General features: G+C 35.0%; 1 protein-coding gene across 12 annotated transcripts in view; it reads right to left on the reverse strand.

Moving 5' to 3' along the window:
• The window catches only part of SOX5 (SRY-box 5), a 999,335-nt gene that overhangs the window by 336,496 nt on the left and 644,040 nt on the right, over positions 1 to 18,799 (reverse strand). For 10 of the 12 annotated variants that reach the window (XM_029204642.1, XM_029204643.1, XM_029204639.1 and 7 more), the window contains one exon: positions 9,706 to 9,937. In XM_029204642.1, the coding sequence (XP_029060475.1) occupies positions 9,706 to 9,936 (231 nt within the window). In that variant the 5' untranslated portion in view covers position 9,937. The remainder of the gene's footprint in view (positions 1 to 9,705; positions 9,938 to 18,799) is intronic. The other 2 variants (XM_029204638.1, XM_029204637.1) reach the window with 1 other exon arrangement.

Consider the following 18,799-nt stretch of genomic DNA (forward strand, 5'->3'; position numbering starts at 1 on the left):
TTGATTTGTGACCCAAGATATGATCTATCCTGGAGAATGTTCTATGAGCACTTGAGAAGAAAGTGTATTCTGTTGTTTTTGGATGGAATGTCCTATAAATATCAATTAAGTCCATATTGTTTAACGTACCATTTAAAGCTTGCGTTTCCGTATTTATTTTCATTTTGGATGATCTGTTCATTCGTGAAAGTGGGGTGTTAAAGTCCCCTACTATAACTGTGTTACTGTTGATTCCCCCTTTTATGGCTGTTAGCATTTGCCTTGTGTATTGAGGTGCTCCTATGTTGGGTGCATAAATATTTACAATTGTTATATCTTCTTGGATTGATCCCTTGCTCGTTATGTAGTGTCGTTCTTTGTCTCTTTTAATAGTCTTTATTTTAAAGTCTATTTTGTCTGACATAAGAATTGCTACTCCAGCTTTCTTTTGATTTCCATTTGCATGGAATGTCTTTTTCCATCCCCTCAGTTAGATTGTCATTTCTTAAAGCATCATTTCTCTTGAACGCGCTCCCCCCCGACTTCCTATTAGATTTTCTGTGCTATAGAATTCCTTTCTATTTTTTAGCCTATTACCCCCAAATCAAGGTATTTGTTGAAACTTTTATTTTTTTATTTATTTCATTTACTTATTTTGGCTGCGCCAGGTCTTAGTTGCAGCACGCGGGATGTGAGTTGAGGCATCTTTAGTCATGGCATGTGGACTTCTTAGTTGCTGCATGCATGTGGGATCTAGTTCCCCGACCAGGGATCGAACCTGTGTCCCATGCATTGGGAGCAGGGTCTTACCCACTGGATCACCAGTGGACCAACTGAAGTCCTTGTTGAAACTTTTAAAAGAGAAGCTATGTGAGTCTAACTGCCAAAATATGTGAGAAAAAGAAATTGCAATGAAAGTCCAATGCTATGTTACATTTCTTTCATGACTTTACTTTCTTAAGATCCAAATTAAGTGCTAATGGTTGTGCTTTTTAAAGAGACTGCTATACAAAGATTACTTTGCCTTTTTAGTTCCAGTGGATAGTTGTATCTAACTAATACAGCCAAGAGGAAACATGGTGTAAGTATTATCTGAAATATTTCCAGGTTCCATTAGCAATTTAGTTATCGAGTCTTGTAGATTTCATTCCAATTCCTAGCATTCAGGCACCAGCACTGCACAATTTTTATTTATTTTGGACTCTCTTAGGTAAGTGTCCTTTGCAAGTACAAAATAAGAAATGACAAACTCATTGCTGTTATCACCCATATTAAGTTAATAAAGTGCCACTAACATCAAAATTACTTTCTAGTTATATAAAATGATCTCCATTCCTTATTTCTCATTTTTACCAATCTCTATAAAATCTCACATTTTGGAAATAAATAGAAAGACGAAAACAATTAATTGAGTTAAAGAAAGAGTCAAGAACTGAATGAAAATAGTGACAGATGCTGTCAAATAATTTAATATGAAAGCTAGTTATAGGCACACAAAGAGCACAGGTATCCGATAAAGGATTCACAGATAAGTACAATTTCAAAAAATAAGTTGCAAACCAATACAAGGTTCTAAGTATATTTTGTTTGTTTGCCAAGTAAAGATATTAAAACTAAAATTATCACTACTTTATCAACACTGGATCGTGAAAGAAAAGTTAAAGAATATAATCTCTGAATAAACTAAAGAAATATATCATATAGTTTTGTAAAACACTAACTATACTGTCTCTGTTTACTAAAAAATCAGTGAAAACTTTATCATAGACCAATTGATCTTTATTAATCACATACAGTAAGAGAAACCTAGCCTGACTGCAGGAAGGTTTGGCAACCACCCAAAAGGCAGTATATGTAAATTAGAAGGAAGTATGTATCAGAGCATAATGGTGTTGATTCTCCTACCCCCTCTCCCTTCCTGATAATGGCTCCATTGAGATCCACAAGAGGATCCATTAAGAATGTTTCCTGATAGAGGCAAACTGAAAGAGAGAGGAAGAAGAGGAGCAGATGAAAAGAATCAAAGGAAGAAAATGAGGTAGAACTGAAAACAAACGTCTAAGATACAGAATGAAGGTTGGTTCCCAGACTTTTGATTATTTTTAACTTCCAAATACAAATGATCATATCATGCAGGTATGAGAATAACAAATGAGATCAAGATGAACACCTATCCCTTCCACAAATTCAGGAACACTATTCAAGTATGCCTCCAGCACTGCTTCCTAGCATTCTTGCTATTTACAGTATCCTGGCCAAGTATTCCACCATTCTTTCCACTTCATTCAAGGTGGTAACCCAGATTAAAGAACACGAATAACTAAAGTAGCTGTTTTTATTCCTATTAATATGAGGCACATATTTTACTAACTTCCCTACATTTTCCATTAAGACCTTTACAGGGCACTTTGTCTTTAGTATGTTTTCTTATTTATTTCTTACTTAATTATTTCTTCTGGGAACAAGATATTTATGACAAAAGCAAAACAATCCACAAGTATAAAGTAAAGACTCTGCATCAACAGTAATGATCCAATGTGTATGTATTTTTTGATATCTTGGAATCTAGTAATTTTCTTATGGGAACAACTTCATATTAATATGTTTCTGATCCCCACAGATGAGATACCTTTCAACTGTGAATCTCCTTGGCACTTGTTAGCCTGTATCAGGGTTCTAATATTTTATATTACAATCTCGTGATTTCTGTGCTGATCTTACCTCCATACTATATAAAAAACTACATGAGGGAACAGACTAGTTCTTACTCATTTCTGCATCTCTGCTGATAGGTATTCATTGTATATATTTGAGTTGGATCTTTCCGCAAGACCCCTATTAAATGAAAGCCATTAAATTCCATTAGACAAAATCTTCTTAAGCAAGCACATTTTGCCCCATTACCACAGCATTAGAAGTTCTTACTCATTCCCCTGTCACTGCATAGCACTCTGTGAAGAAGCTAACGCTAGACCCTCATTAAGTGTCCTGAACTATCTCGCAATTCCCACATAGCGCTTTTTTTTTTATGTGAGAGTACGTTCATTAATTTCTCAAGGCCTAGTTAGCTTCAAACTCAAAATAGTACTTCAAATACTGTGGACATCATATGAATCAAGGTTTTCTGGCAACAGGACAAAACCAGATCTATTGCACAACTTAATCCAGTGGCTTTGATGGACCCCAAACGATTGTTCTTCACATGTCCTCATTCCTTATAGCCCTGGGGGTAATTTTCAGAAACAATGCAAGTGTAAAGACTGAACCACTTACATTCAAACACAAGCCTAGGGTTTTATCTAGATAAACAGGTGTGGTATTTTCTGACAACATTTACAGAATAATGTTTGTAACAATGTAATTTCATTGTATGATAAACATCAATTTAGCATAAAAAACAAATTCAAACTTGTCACCATTTTCACCTTGTTTCAATTGAATTGGCCTTGTTCAGATAAGCAAGCCTATCTCTTACAAAAACAACAGTTTATAGATCAAGTGTGTGAAATTGGGTATGCGTGTGTGTAGAATTATACTGCCTACTCTCATAATTTTATACTGCCACACTGCACATATGGTTTCCAAGCTTACTTTATCTGAATCCTTCTGAATCTATTCTCCATGCTATTAAACTGAGCACATTCCACATCATTCAAAAGTAATTACATTTTTGTCTAGAGTGTAGGAGAATGCTCTTTCTAAACAATGAAATTCTCATTATTAGAACTGGCACAATAACCGTACTCGTGTTAACAACAGTATGCATTACACCATCACAATAACTTAGGCTAAGCTTGATGTACAAAGGTAACCAGAAATTTAAGAGCTTATAAAAACCACCATATAAAAATAGGAATCTTTACCATACTATAATTAAGGTCCTATTCTGTGACTTATTTTTAAATAACACATGCAGTTTTCTCTTTTCCTTCTTAAGTTTTCTGAACAGTACTTCACACATAAAATTATCCTAGTCAAACATCGAAAATGCATTACTAACAACTGTCAGATTGTAAGCAAAATTTATATAAAGGTTATTTCAAGACACAGCTATCATATAGCAATTAAAATTATATTGGGTAAATAAAGAATCCTAGGAGTTGACAGTGAGCCTGAGCAAGTAAAAGCCTCTCTCTGTCGTGTGCACTGAATGAATTCTTTTCAGGGTTTAAGTGTTTAAGGTTGCATTTCATACACTGGAACCTTGCTATAATTTTATACTTGGTTCTCAGTTATATGTCCAGCTTCTATAGAAGATCAACTTAAAAAGACACCTTTTTCTCCTTCTGCTGGACTTTACAAAGAAACTGACTCACATTGAATGCTGCTTTATGATAACTATTGACCCTGCAGTGTTTAAACACATTAACATTAAGATACATCAACTCATTAAACCTAATCAATACATCATATACCCAGAGTTCTTTAACAATTCCAGGAAAATCTTATCAATATAAGCAATAATTGAGATAATAGAATATATTATAGCATCACATTTCCAAATCTACTGGATCTTTAAATGCTAAAAACTTATATGCAAACATAGTATTTATTTCATTTGAAATTCAGCTGTCTGTAGAGAGAACAACCCAAGTTATTTTTTAATATTGTATTCTTAAAATAAATAACTGTATGCTTTAAAAATCAATCTTGGGAAGCAGCCACTCTTCGGTTATACAAAACTGTTCACTCAACTCAAGAGGAACATAAATCAAAAGAGAGTTCGGTTGAGATAAAAGAAAACATTTTATGGGGGAAAAAAAATAAAACTGATTTTTCAGTAACCACAGGTGGTCAAGACTTTCATTTCACATCACATTTGACACTAGAACAACCATCTAACCAGCAGAAGTAGCATGCAACCAGACACAATGAGCACCAGCATGGCTACCATAGAGTCCCCTGGCTGCCTCTCATGTTGCTACTTGATTTCTCTTCAGACTTACTCTGTTTCCTTCTGGTGCTCATAAATAATCACATTGACTGACATGAGGAAATGTTCTGGATAGTCTTCTGCATCATGAAATAAAACCATCTATATCAGAACTATCATTAAAGATGAGCCAGGGGCCTTCCCTGGTGGCGCAGTGGTTGAGAGTCCGCCTGCCGATGCAGGGGACACGGGTTCATGCCCCGGTCCGAGAAGATCCCATGTGCCGCGGAGCAGCTGGGCCCGTGAGCCACGGCCGCTGAGCCTGCGCGTCCGGAGCCTGTGCTCCACAACGGGAGAGGCCACAACAGTGAGAGGCCCGCGTACAGCAAAAAAAAAAAAAAAAAAGAGCCAGAAGAGCCAGAAATTATAGTGTCTCTTGCTTGCCTCTGAAACTCTGAAGTGACAGCCTCCAAACTCATGTTAAAAGAAGAGGCAGAGGGGACAAGAAGGGTAGATTTGCCCTCCATAAACATAAAGTCCAGGACTGCATTTCCACTCAGGGCATAACCAGACTTGCCAACCTTGCCTTTTAGCTTTCTGAAGATTATATGGGAAGCAAATGTTGCTATCAATTGCTTGGCAAAATTATGAGAGCTTCAGAGAAGGCCCAACAGAATCAGTCTTTTTCATATTTATAATTATGTGTCTCAATCTTATATTGATTAGAAATCTGACAGTATTTTATAATTATGACATTGTTATAATTATATATATAATAGTTATATAATATATATATAACTATATATGTTATAATTATAATTATCTGACAGTATTTATATGTGTATAATCTGCTTACAAAAGTTCATCTATAGTGCCTTCTGAACAGTGAGTATAGAACGAACAGAAGGACTTGTAGTATTTACACCAGTTACAGCTGTTTGGGGAGTTACTCTTAGTTAGCCACTTAGCTTATTTCTCCAAAATATTAAGGCAAAAAACACAACTTCAGAAAGGAAGAACTACATCTTTATCTGACCCAATTCCAAACCTTAACACTTGCATACCCTGAATATGAACATAGGACCCTAATTCCTCAAAATCTTTATATGGCAACAGTCATGAGGTGTACAGAACTTCTATCTCAGGAAATATTTTCTAACCTAAATTTTATACTGAAAGCATTTCTCTATAACTTCAAGTCAGCATTAAAGGGATTACTCAAAAGTTTTACTTTGTCTCTAAACTACGTGGGCAATACAAAATGCAGACCTCTCAACACCTCTCTTTGGAGTATGAATGTCACACATAAACCAGCAATGAAATCTGGAAAGCTGGGTTTTTTTCCCATAAATTGAACTCTATGATATAAAAACCATGAAATATTCTCTCTGTTTTCAAAGATATTGAATAGGAAAACAAATAAAGAATGTATTTTACTATTGAAAATAAAAGGACTTGTTATGTGAAGACGACAATGGCCTAGTATCCAGAAAAAAATACAAAGAATGTGTTGAATAACAATTCTATGAATGTATTCAATCATTTTGATAAATGGGTAAAATATATCTTAATCAGCTTAATAGCTGAATATATCATGACTATTGTAACATACTTTCTGCACAGTAGTAGATTCTACTTTAGTTCTAAAATTTCTAGAGAATCAGCATATTCACCATGAATAACATCTTAACAACTCTGTTCAAAACATACTTCCTACTTAATCATCCACATAAACTCTGCCATTTAATCAGTACTCATAAATTAAGTATCTATTATATGCTAGGTATCAGAACTACAAATGTGTATGTGCGTGTGTATGACTGTGCCTTTAAGGAGAAATACAGTGCATAGAAAGCCAGACATGTAAACACACAAATTATAATACAGACCGTGAGAAAAGATATAAACAAGTACCATGGATAAAAGAATAATGCAGCAACCATTCTGCCTTGGGAAGTCAGTGAAAGCATCTAAAAAGAAGCAATTTTGAACTCAGTCTCGTGGGAGAAACACAATTCACCAGGGCTGTAAAATATGAAAAAGAGTTTTCCAGCTAGAAAGAATAAGTATGTGTCATTTGAGGTCACCTGGTATGTTTATCAACATATATGAAAATCTTTGCATGAATGAAGCACTGGGTCTATGGCGGGATGGGGCCAAAGAGGAGACAAAAGCCATATTTTGGTGCTGGTCTATATAGAGTTTCATGCTAAGATAGTTTTAGACTAAATCCTGTAGGCAACAAGGACATACACTAGTTTCCAAAGAGGGATAAATAATCCAACTCTTTTCTCAGGGAAATAAGTCTAGTGGAAGTTGAAAGGAAGACTGGAAAGAGGAGAGGCTGGAAGTTTGAGATCATAGAGGAGACTCTTCAACTGTTAGAGATGAAAAGCTGGTGGAATCAAGAAACTTTTGAGGCAGAAACAAACTTAGAAACCAATTAGATATATAGTAAGAGAAAATATCAGTGCTGATGTCGCTAAAACTAAGTTAAATCATTTGTATACCAAGTGTATTAACTTCAAGAACAGTAGATCTTAGTCTTTTTTGGGCTACAGATTTACTTGAGAATCTGGTGAAAACCAAAACCCTACTCACATATGTGCACATACAGAATTCTCCAGTCATCTTCAGGAGATCCACAGACCAGAGTTAAGAACTTCTCTCCTAGATAAAGCTGCTTGAGGAAAGGAGCTGTGCCTTATGCAAATCTATTTCCATAGTGCACAACAAAAAACTTGGTACAAAGTGGGCAGTTCATAGGTTTCATTTAGTTAAACTGAATTCTCCATTACAAACTGAATGATTTCATTTCCACTAACACCCTGCATCACAGCATCCACTCATGCCAACTATAGTATGTAATTTAATATACTTTTCTCATACCCATCCTTGAGTATTTAAGATAATTTCCCCTTTATCTTTCTGGTATTCTTCTAGTAATAATTATTTATATTCACTCCTTTAAATGTGTGTGTTTCTGTTTATAGCAGTAGTACAGGAAAACCAAACCAAGAAGCACTCTCCATAGGGTACTCCCTGAAAGAAGGCAATGGTCAAAATATTGAGAGGGAAAAAGCATGAGAACTGATGCAATGTCAAACGGGGAATGCGACCTCTCTACCCTGTTGAGCTGCATACTACCATTTCCCCCCTTTCTTTTCCTAGTTTAACCTTTGTGAGAGGAGGCGAAGAAGTTATATCACTGCACGTAACTAACATGAATTCACAGTAGAGGGAAAAAAAGGAGGAATTATGGATTTAATTTACCAAATAAGAGATGATCAGAAAATTAAATATGTGTGTACTCTTGTAAAGAGCTTATAATGTTTATAAGCATGGAATCCAAAGCCAGACTGCTTGGGTAAACCCTGGTTCTCCCACTTACTAGCTGTGATCTGAAGCAAACTATTTAACCTCACTGTGCCTCAGTTTCCTCCTCATCTGTAAAGTGGGATTAATGATAACACTTCATTGAATTATTGTGAAGGTTAAACGAGTAATATATGTCACGTGCTTGAAACAACACATCTGTAAAAGCGCTATATAAGTGTTAGCGAAAACATTATTTTTGGTAAGAAAATTTTGGTGCATAGTCAAAAATACCCAGAGAAATTCTGACCTATGAGGCTTAAAATGTTGAATGGAAGTAGTTAAATCTAATGTGAATTATCAAAAAACAGTGTTTATTTCCCAGATATTAGAAGATAATCTGATTCTTCTTGCTGATTTAATTCCACATTGCATATGTAATGCAATGACATACACAAGTGGGCATATTTCAGGACCGAACATGTTTATGATGTGTAATAATTTCCTAGAGAAGGCCAAAAAAACAAACAAAACGAAAAAAAAATGAAGGATTTAACAGAATCAGAGCTGTTCTTAAAGGTATGAGGATGTGTGATGAAATATTTTTTTGGTGTGATCTGGTTCAAATTAAGAGCACTGACCTCCTTGAAGTAGAAGGGCCACAAAAAATGTGACATCCACCCAAGAAGCCATGTTGAAAAGGCGAGGGTGGCTTTACTGGCACCTAAGTGCCCTGCTACCTTGCTGGCATGCTGAGTCTATGCATTTAAGTTCCAAAGAAGAACCTAAAGGCCTCATTTATTTGTTTGTGTGTCTGCTGTTTAAGGTTCAGCCAAAGATGCTATGCTGTCTTCTTCCCTCTCATCCATGAAACCACAGCTTCATAACCCTCTGCAGTGATCCAGACCCCAGGATGAAGGGCCAGATAAATTATCCTGAGCTCCAAATCCTAGAATAGGAGGTACCAGGGAATTACTGAATTATCAGAGCAACAGAGTGAATGACACTGAGTTAAAAATTAGTGCAGTAACGTTAGAAAAGTATTGTCTCTTTGCAATATATTCTTCTGTAATATTCCCAGTACTGTAAGAAACACTGGAATCCAATCTGGGCAAAGCAGAAATTGAAAAAGCACTGATTTATCATGGTGGAAATGTTCAAACTATGTTGCAGCTTTATCTGGAAAAATATTTTCCTAGAAATATTATGATACCTAACTTTCATGAGGACTAACTGTAAATGTGTTACTTTAACATTATTCTTATATTATGTTTTTCCCCTAATTAAGCTGGGAGTGCCTCAAAAGCAGAATTCTTGAAAAACAAAATCAAACCAAAACAAAACAAAACAAAAATAGCCTATTTATACTCCCTACTGGAATCAATTTACTTATTAAGAATTTTAAGATGTTAGGAGTGAATCTTGTGTATGGCTATTAAGTAGATGGTAATTACAAAGCCTAGGGCTGAAGCTAAACTACTAGAGGAGTAGACTGGTCACAAAGTGAGTGTAGGCACAATAGACCATGAGAAACCTACCATTGTATTGTGCTGAGAAGTGGGAGTCCTATGGCCACAAGTCTCTTGCGTCAGCAGAGAAACTGGCTGAAATTCCTCAGAGTGAGGCTTGTTGGGAAAACTCACATGCAAGGGAAGGTGAAAGGCTGGGAGCCCGTCACTCTCCTCTTCTTCCACTTTCTGTCTGCTTGTCACCATGGCTACCTCTCCATCTGCTTCCCCATACGGAGAGGCTGGTCGCTTGGAAGACATCCTGGAAGGAACAAAAGAGGAGAAAATAATGAAACCTCCACATAAATCCTTAATGCCGTTATTGTGTGGTTAGGGGCCATTGTAACAGAAATGCCTTTTTGTGCTGGCAGAGAGCAGGAAACCATCCAAATACCACTGCAAAGCACACGCAATCAGAAACAATGGCCAAGCAGGTAGCAACAGAACAGTGCTTGTTTGTTGTAAGAATAATACGCTAATATAGCACTCTCTTGTATTCTGGCTTCTTAAACAAGAGAATTCACCTAAGAACACTGCATAATGAAAGACTGTTCCATTTTAAAGGAAAGAAAAATACCCATCTCATTTTACACTTTGATAGACCTTATTGAAGACAGGACATCTATGAATAGCAAATACTGTTGGCAGTTAAAAGAAGAGAAATAACTAAAATTTCTTTCATCAAAAAATAAAGTAAATGGATGGTTGCCATTATAATGATTTGCATTTTATTAAAGGTAAGATTATTATAAAATGTAGAAATATTTGTTATCAGCAAACCTCAGATCACAAAACAAAAAGTTTGATATTTGTTTAAAGCTTATTAAGAACTGAATAAATTTTACAATCACTGTTAATTCTGAAACATTTGAGGATTTTTCTCTCTCACCTCCCCATCACCCAATTTTGGCATTTAGTTCTAATATAAAATTTGCAAGTAGTAAAAAAGGTAACAATATAAAACTATTTCAGTTTTATTTCCACAGTTCCCTGAAATATTTAGATGTGGATTCTCAGATTTATTTATTCCTTAGAATAACTAAGTAAAAGAAAAAAATCAAATAAGGATGTTTTGTTTTGATGAGCTAATGCCTATAGGACAATGCACTTAGATAACTGAACAAAAAGTAAATATTTTTTTGTACTTGAGTCTGGTTGAGAATGTTATCAGAGGTTAAAAAATAAGTGGCAAATATTTTTAGTTAAACATAAGAAATCCTTTTCTTTTCATTAAAAGTTTTACATAGAAGCAGTACAGAGTTAAAATTTTTTATTTTAAAAAAAAAAACCTCTCTTGGATTTACAACTTGACCTGAACTTGAAAAAGCCCTAATTTTTGTTCAACAAACAAAGAGTGCTTACAGAATCATCCATTCGTACCCTAGACCAGTGGTATAGGAGGCAAGAAAGTTAACTGCCACATCACTTGCTTCATATATATCACTGATTTTTAAACTTAAAATGTACTACCAAAAAAGGGGCCTTTAATCATCATTGAATAATACTATTCTTAGTGTTAGACGTTTAAAAAGAAAAGTGTATTCAAGGGCTGAATATATTCTATGAAGATATAATAGCACAGTAGAAAAAAATAAAGGGAATTAAAATACTGATTCTGCTACTTACTACATGTGAGACTTACTTTAATCTCTATATCAATTTACTCACCTTTAAAGTGAGATGTCATATCTACTTGTAATACTTTTTTGAGAAGGAACTGTTTCCATATGAAAAGTGACTTGTAGAGCACTTTGCTAGGAGTAGACACTCAGTAACTAACAGTAGCTGGTGTTTATTTTATAAACTTTAAAACTACAGTGTGACCCACCCCCCTCAAAAACAGAGAAGACAAAAAAACCTCCAAAATAACAATGCAGATTGCCTTCTAAGACTTAAAACTGTAAAATCAACATGAAATACACAGTCTCCCAATAGAGAAATGCTCCCTGGCCAGTCATACTTGACAGTAAACTGATCAAATGTATTAGCAAGTGTTAAAGAAAAAATGTTAATAGCAGGGGTCTTGATCAGCTGAATAACAGAGGAAAAGGAGGAAATGATACTGGTTACCATGTAAGCACTGTTTAAAGGAGAAGCAGACTGGGCCAGCACATTTCAGGTATCTTTAGTTCTGATCTCATTACCAAGGTTTACTCCAAGTATACTCTAAGTATGTAGAAAGAGTAAGGGGCTGGAGTTAACAGACCTAGAAAAGTCTTAGTCTTGTTGGCGACACCGTATCTATCACCAAATTGATAGATTAAACTATACATAGTAACTCTTAACACTAGAGAGATTTAACTACCACTGTTTTGTTTCCACGCTCTCCAAGCGAACCTCTGATTCCCATAAAGAGAATGGAGTAACAGAACAGACTTAAAATACGTAAGGTCTTTGAGAAGTGATCTATCAGATTAAATCAATAAAGAGACTTCTAATTATTTCTTGGTTTCACATGAAGCTTGACTACAAGGAGATCATTCATTTATTACATAAACCATAGTATTTAGGGTCTGTGTGGGCATTACTATTCTTGCTGGAATTAACAGTCTGGTATTTTGGAGCCTACCTCGGTCTTACGTATAATCAGTCTCTTAACGGTCTGAAAATTCCAGGCTACTATCCAGAGTCAGTTTCTGGGTTATCAAAGCAGAAAGCTAGATTAGCTGGCTTTTCCTAAGTTAATACAATTCTATGACTTTCAGAAGGCATGACCTTTTTGCTGACTTCTATTTCATTAACATCATTATTAATAATGATTATGAAAATTAAAAGTCTAAAAGTAGACATAAGGTATATAAGGTAGATAGTTAAGATATTGCTATTCTCAAGACTTCTAGTTCTTTCAATATCTAAATTATCTTTATATCCAACTGGATAAACAGTCTCTCCATTTACATATCACTCTACGGAGAAAAAAGTATAAGGTCTAAAACACCATGAAGGAGGCATGGTGCCAAAAGGCAAGTTGATCCTAAAATATTACATATTTCATCTTTATTTCAACTCCATTTTCAGAGACTTATAGAATGCTCTTAAATGTGTTGGACTTAAGAGTATTTTTATGCAGTTCAGGTAAAAGATTTCTTAAAGATTTTTTAAATTATTAGAATAAAAATGACTGTGGTTACAGTTCAGTAATAGGCTAGAAAATGAGAAAAAAGTAAAATACATAAATTATGTAAAGAGCTATCAATCTGTTGGTTGCATCATCTATGTCTAGTCTACCAAAGTTTGTCTACCAAAGGGTTTCATTTTGGATAGAAGAAAGTCTCAATTTAAAAAAAAGCATTAAGGAGGCACTGAAAATTTCCATGTATTGTCTGTGTGGGATATGTAGGGTTCCAATACCTGCAGCTTCCACTACACGTCTGTGCTAGAGTCCAAGGACACCTTAGAACAACTTGAGTATCTAGGCTGAGCTATGCTCTTCTGTATTCATTCAGAGATGATTTTTGTCATTCCTGTGGTAGGTGCTAGACCTACCAATGAACAAAACTCAGACTTCAAAGAACCTGACATGAGACTGACAAATACAATCTAGTGTGAAACTAACTTCTGGAGTTAGTTTATAACTATCACTATTATAGTTTATAATAGTAGTCTTTAACTCACTTTTTTGTGTGTGGACAAGAAAATCTTCTTGAAAGAACTGATGTCTAATTCCAGGACCAAAGGGAATCTTTAAATCATCAACAACCCTTTACTCACTACCTACTATGTGCAAGACTATTCTCTAATGGGAATAAAAAAGTGTAATTCAGGGTCTCTGCTTTAAAAGCTTATGAATGGGATTTCCCTGGTAGCGCAGTGGTTAAGAATCCACCTGCCAATGCAGGGGACATGGGTTTGAGCCCTGGTCCGGAAAGATCCCACATGCCGCAGAGCAACTAAGCCCGTGCGCCACAACTACTGAGCCTGCATGCCTAGAGCCCGTGCTCCACAACAAGAGAAGCCACCGCAGTGAGAAGCATGCTCATCGCAAGAAGAGTAGCCCCAGCTAGCCGCAACTAGAGAAAGCCCACGCGCAGCAACGAAGACCCAATGAAGCCAAAAAAATAATAATAATAAAATAAAATAAAAAGCTTACGAACTGTTTGTGAAAATTTTAAATAAAACGAGAAATAATGATGAAAGACAGTTCAGGTTAAGGGCCAAATGACATTATAATTAAGCACCCGAGGGCTTCATGAAGGCCAAAGGATTGTGAAATGCTTCAGGGAATCACTGAACAGTTGGATTTTGAGGGAAAAGAAGGACAAACAGAAACCTTGGGATAAAATGGAGATGGAACCTTACGTAGGAAGTCATGATAAAAGAAAAGATGCAGAGATGGTTTTAGGATGTATAATATAAATTTAAGTTTCAAGCTTACTTGGGAAAAGGGGAGACACAGGAATATAGACTAAATCCCATTTCTAGTCTATAACATTCCTGGAGTTGCTGAGTTACATGAATGTAATAGATAAGAAAGAGACTCCCTTGTAAGGGGCAACTTGGTCTTACAAGGAGTCACTTTTCCTTCAGCTGTCCCTGGAGAAATCTGCACAATCAGGCTACTCTAGTCCATACGTGAAAGTAATTTTAAAACTACTGGAGTCCTTTGCTATTGGCTAAAGGCTATGTAAATAGGATGTCCCCAACTGTATTCGGATATATATAGCAAACTTAGGGGCAGAGTAAATAAAAGACGTAATAAGACTGCAACAGAAATCTAAACCAGTGGTTTTCAACTTTGAATACACATTGGAACTATATGGAGAGGTTTAAAAAAATACTGCTGCCTGGGTCCCACTGCCAGACATTTCGATGTTATTGGTTTCAGAATGCACACAGGGTATTAGAAATTTTTAAAGCTTCCAGGTGATTCTAATGCACAGTTAAGGTTGCAGACCCACTGTGCTAGTCAGAATAATGCCTCTCACCCAAGATGTCCAAATCCTAATCCCTGAAACCTGTGAATATGTTTCCTTACAAGGCAAAGGGACTTTGCAGCTATGATTAAGTTAAGGATCTTGGGATAAGGAGACGATCCTGGATATTCTGGGTGGACCAAAAGTAATCACAAAGATCCTTATAAGGGTGGGAGGCAGGAGGATCAGAGTGAGAGAGAGAGAGATTGGAAGATACCATGTGGCTGGCTTTGAAAATGGATGATGCGGTCGTGAGCCTCTTAGGAGGTAGAAAAGGTAATGAAACAAACTCCCCCCTAGAGCCTCTAGAAAGAATGAGCTTTGCCAACACCTTGAATGTAAGACTTCTAACCTCTAGAACTGTTAAGTGAAAACATCTGTATTGTTTAATGCACTAGACTTGTGATGATTTGTTACAACAGCAACAGGAGACTAATTCACCACTAAGTTAAATATATTTCTTTCATACTTGGTATTTTCTCAATCTGAAGTCCTCCTACCCCATATATACACTTTCTTGTTCCCTCACTTCATTTAGTTTTCTGCTCCAACATCCTTTCCCAGCCTTTATCACCTGACATATTTAATTATTTTATTTCTTTGTTTATCTGTCTCTCCCACTATAAGATCCAGGAGGGCAGACTTTAGTTTTGTCCACAGCTACTTACCCAGGACTTATAATCCTTTCTGAAAATAGTAGTCTTTCAATCAGTATGTGCTTAATGAAAGCTACTAATTAAAACCAGCAACTCTCTTACTATTCTCTAACTGTAGATAGTTGTAAGATCTACTCTTACAGGACAAGTATGCTTAGAAAATGCTTTAATATTGTCAGAAAAAATAGGAAATCCAGCTCAGTGATAACATTATATTTCTTTTCAATAATTTCTATGTAAAGGAATTGGTAAACCTTGTTTAATCAGGTTTCTTAAGTACTTGTAAAAAAAATCCTACAGTTCTTTTTAAAATGTAATAAGTAGACTATAAAAGTGAAGTAACTTTATAAAAAATCTTAGAGTTAATTATTAATAGGTCTATTATTGAGGAATCATCTACTTACTGCCTTAAACTTAACTCTTGTCTGCTCAGGATATTTTCTTTGCCGCAATTATTCTGGAAAATGACAACATGCACAAGGTCAAAGAAATGTGTATGTGGAACAAGCACAAAATGGAAGACTCAGAATGGGAACTGCTTTCTGTATATAATAGTTACCCTTTAAAGTTTCTGTATTTCTCTAAACATTTTAACCTTTGACTAGTTAATTCAGAGATAAAGTCCTAGGAAGCAGTGCCTTCTACTGGTTATTCTTTTGGAATGATAATATTGTTTCCTTTAAGGTTTGCAGTTATGCATAAAAAAATATAAAAAATAATTACCTCTAAAAAAACAAACTAAAATCCCAGGTAGTATACAAAGCCTTCCCTAACCACCATGGTTGAAGTGGCTTTTCCCTACCTCAAACTATATCATCAACTCTTGCTAGAGGCCACCTGAAAAAACTGAACATCAGTATAACCTATGACATTGATTCAATAGCTTATATTTTTTTCCTATCTTCTTATTAGTATCTAAAACTAGAACACAAGATTTTAACAAGTACAAGTCTGTTTTTGACCACTTCATGTGATTTTTCCGAGCTGAACATGTCTTTCCAAATTGTATTTTTTCCCTAAACAGTCTAATCCTCTATACTGAATGAATTACAATTAATTATATGGCAGCACAATTCCTAGCACATAGTTGGCACTCAATGTATTTTTATATGAGTAAATGAATGAATTGCCTGAGTGTCAATTTTGTGTCAGGCAAGTTACCTTTGTGTTATGGAGGAAACAGGCAACTTAGATATGAAGAGCCTTCTGGTTTGCTTTTAAGGATGTACTGTAGAGATGGAAAGAGAAGACATATATATATCCACTCATTCACACATTCATTCATGGAAAAACATTTATTGAAAGATTATCATGTGCTTATAGATAGAAATATAATTAAGAAATCCAGAAAGAATATTTTAATGTAAATGGCTTTTTATAAACATGAGTACTATGGGGGACAGATAATAGAGAGATAATGTCCTGCTTGAAATAATCAGAGAATGCTTCCTACATATCAGGAGAATTCAACAGGGCAATGAAGGATGGATCAGAATCAAATAGACACAGAGGAGAGAAGATCCCAGATAGGAGAAATGACATTAGCAAATTAAAGAAATGTATAGAATGATACAGGATAGTGAGCAGAATGGTTTGGCTCAAGCAGTAGATTCCAGGAGGAGTAAAAGCAGATAAGGACGGAAGGCAGGTACCAGATGAGAGTGATTCTGGCTAAATCCTAACAATTGTGAACGGCTACCCCAAATGTGAAATTGATACTGAAGGTATAAGGAAACTGGAGATGATTTCTGAGCTACACAGTAACATAATCAAAATTACATTTTAGGAAGAAAATCCCTCAGAAATTAGTAACTGATACAAGTTTGAGGGTGGAAACCAGAGAAGTGGAATGAGTGGGTGAGATAACTCAAGGATAAACAGATTACTTGACTGTGTAATTTACAGAACAATACTGCTAATAAGAAAAATACATAAATTAGAAAGAAAGGTCAACTTGGAGACAAATATTAAATTCAGTTTTAGAAAAAAATCCTTGTTGATTGGAGGATTTTAAAAAGAAATAGCAGATAATCAGAAAACGCTGGACTTCTGTGGAAGTAACTCAGTGTAATCTTTTAAACACAGGTAGAAAGTTAACCAATAATTGTAATTATTTCTCATTGACTTCTTCCACAATGTTCTGATTCAGTATTTTTATTATTCTTGATTTATAAAAAAGAAAACTGAGTCATAAAGTGGTTAAATATCTTTTGTTACACTATTCGGTCTTTGCACTATAATAACAGCAGTTCAAGAACAGAACCGTCTCTCCAAGAGAAAAACAGAGAGAAAATAGAGAATTGGGAAGTGGGGGGGTGGAATCTGAATTTTGTAGTCCATCAAACTTTGCGAGACCAGTATATGAAAAGGACTGAGCACAGAAGACAGATAAAGAGAAGTCAAAGTGATATACAAAAAATGTAATTATTGTCTAAACGATTCTATAAAACTAAACATTCAGAATATGAACTTTAAAAATTCTGGACCATGACGTTTATTTAATTTATAACTTCCATTGGTTGCTCTCCTAAATACTCACTTTTAATATTCACCCCCTCATGTTAAATTTTAAGCATGGCAGAACACATTTCAAAAACAACTAAAATATTTGAAAGGATGCATCTTCTTTTACAAAAGAAAAATTACAAAATAAAATAAAAATTGGTAATCCTTCATATCCAAAGATTATACTACTTTTCTAGAAGTTATGTGCCACTAGTTTTTCTAGTAATAAAACTACTTGTTCAGAACATTTACATTTACTTGTCTGGTTGCTTTTATAATTAAAGTTATTGTGAGAAGGTTAATCAAGATTAGGAATTAAACTCTACTGTTTTTCAAAGATTTTTTTCACAATAGAATGTTACCTATTCCACATGGGGAATCAACATAGACATTTAGCATGAATGGACAGGTTTTAATTCATATGAATGAAAATACCAACACTCCTTTGTGACTTATAGATTTACACAAACTTAGCATATCATTTTATTAAAGAAAAAAATCAGTTTCATTATTTTTATCTATAAATCTCAACTATTATTATTTATATCTTATGGTTTATGCTTTCTTTTTCCCTCTTCCATGTTTTGATCATCTTCATTTTCCCACTAAGTTTAGAGTCAGCTGGGTGTTTACCCTGTGAATTCTACGTAAACTCTGTAACCAAGTCTGTCATATATAATATTCAGAGGTCTTTTAGATAGAAAATTGATTTGTGGTAAACATGTAGTCTTTCAAGTGTTTACATTTTTCTTCTCTTTTCTATAAATTTTCTTTGCCATCAGTTTCTCTTATAGAACATGCCAATCTATACTCTCTATCCATTGCTTCCCACATACAAAGACCACATTCATTATACTGTTTTTTAGAAGCATGAACAAGTTCATCAGGTCCTGGCATACACTATAAATGGAAGCAGAAACACAGATTTCATAGAAATATAAAAACAGACAACATAGGGTAATAAATAAGACTAGATTCCCCTGTAATCTTTACTATATACATTTCACCAGAAACTTATTTCTACTAGTACTTACAAACACAATTTACCAC

This window comes from Monodon monoceros, unplaced genomic scaffold (genome assembly GCF_005190385.1).
Source record: "Monodon monoceros isolate NGI ecotype Baffin Bay Population unplaced genomic scaffold, NGI_Narwhal_1 Super_Scaffold_6, whole genome shotgun sequence".
Lineage (NCBI taxonomy): Eukaryota > Metazoa > Chordata > Mammalia > Artiodactyla > Monodontidae > Monodon > Monodon monoceros.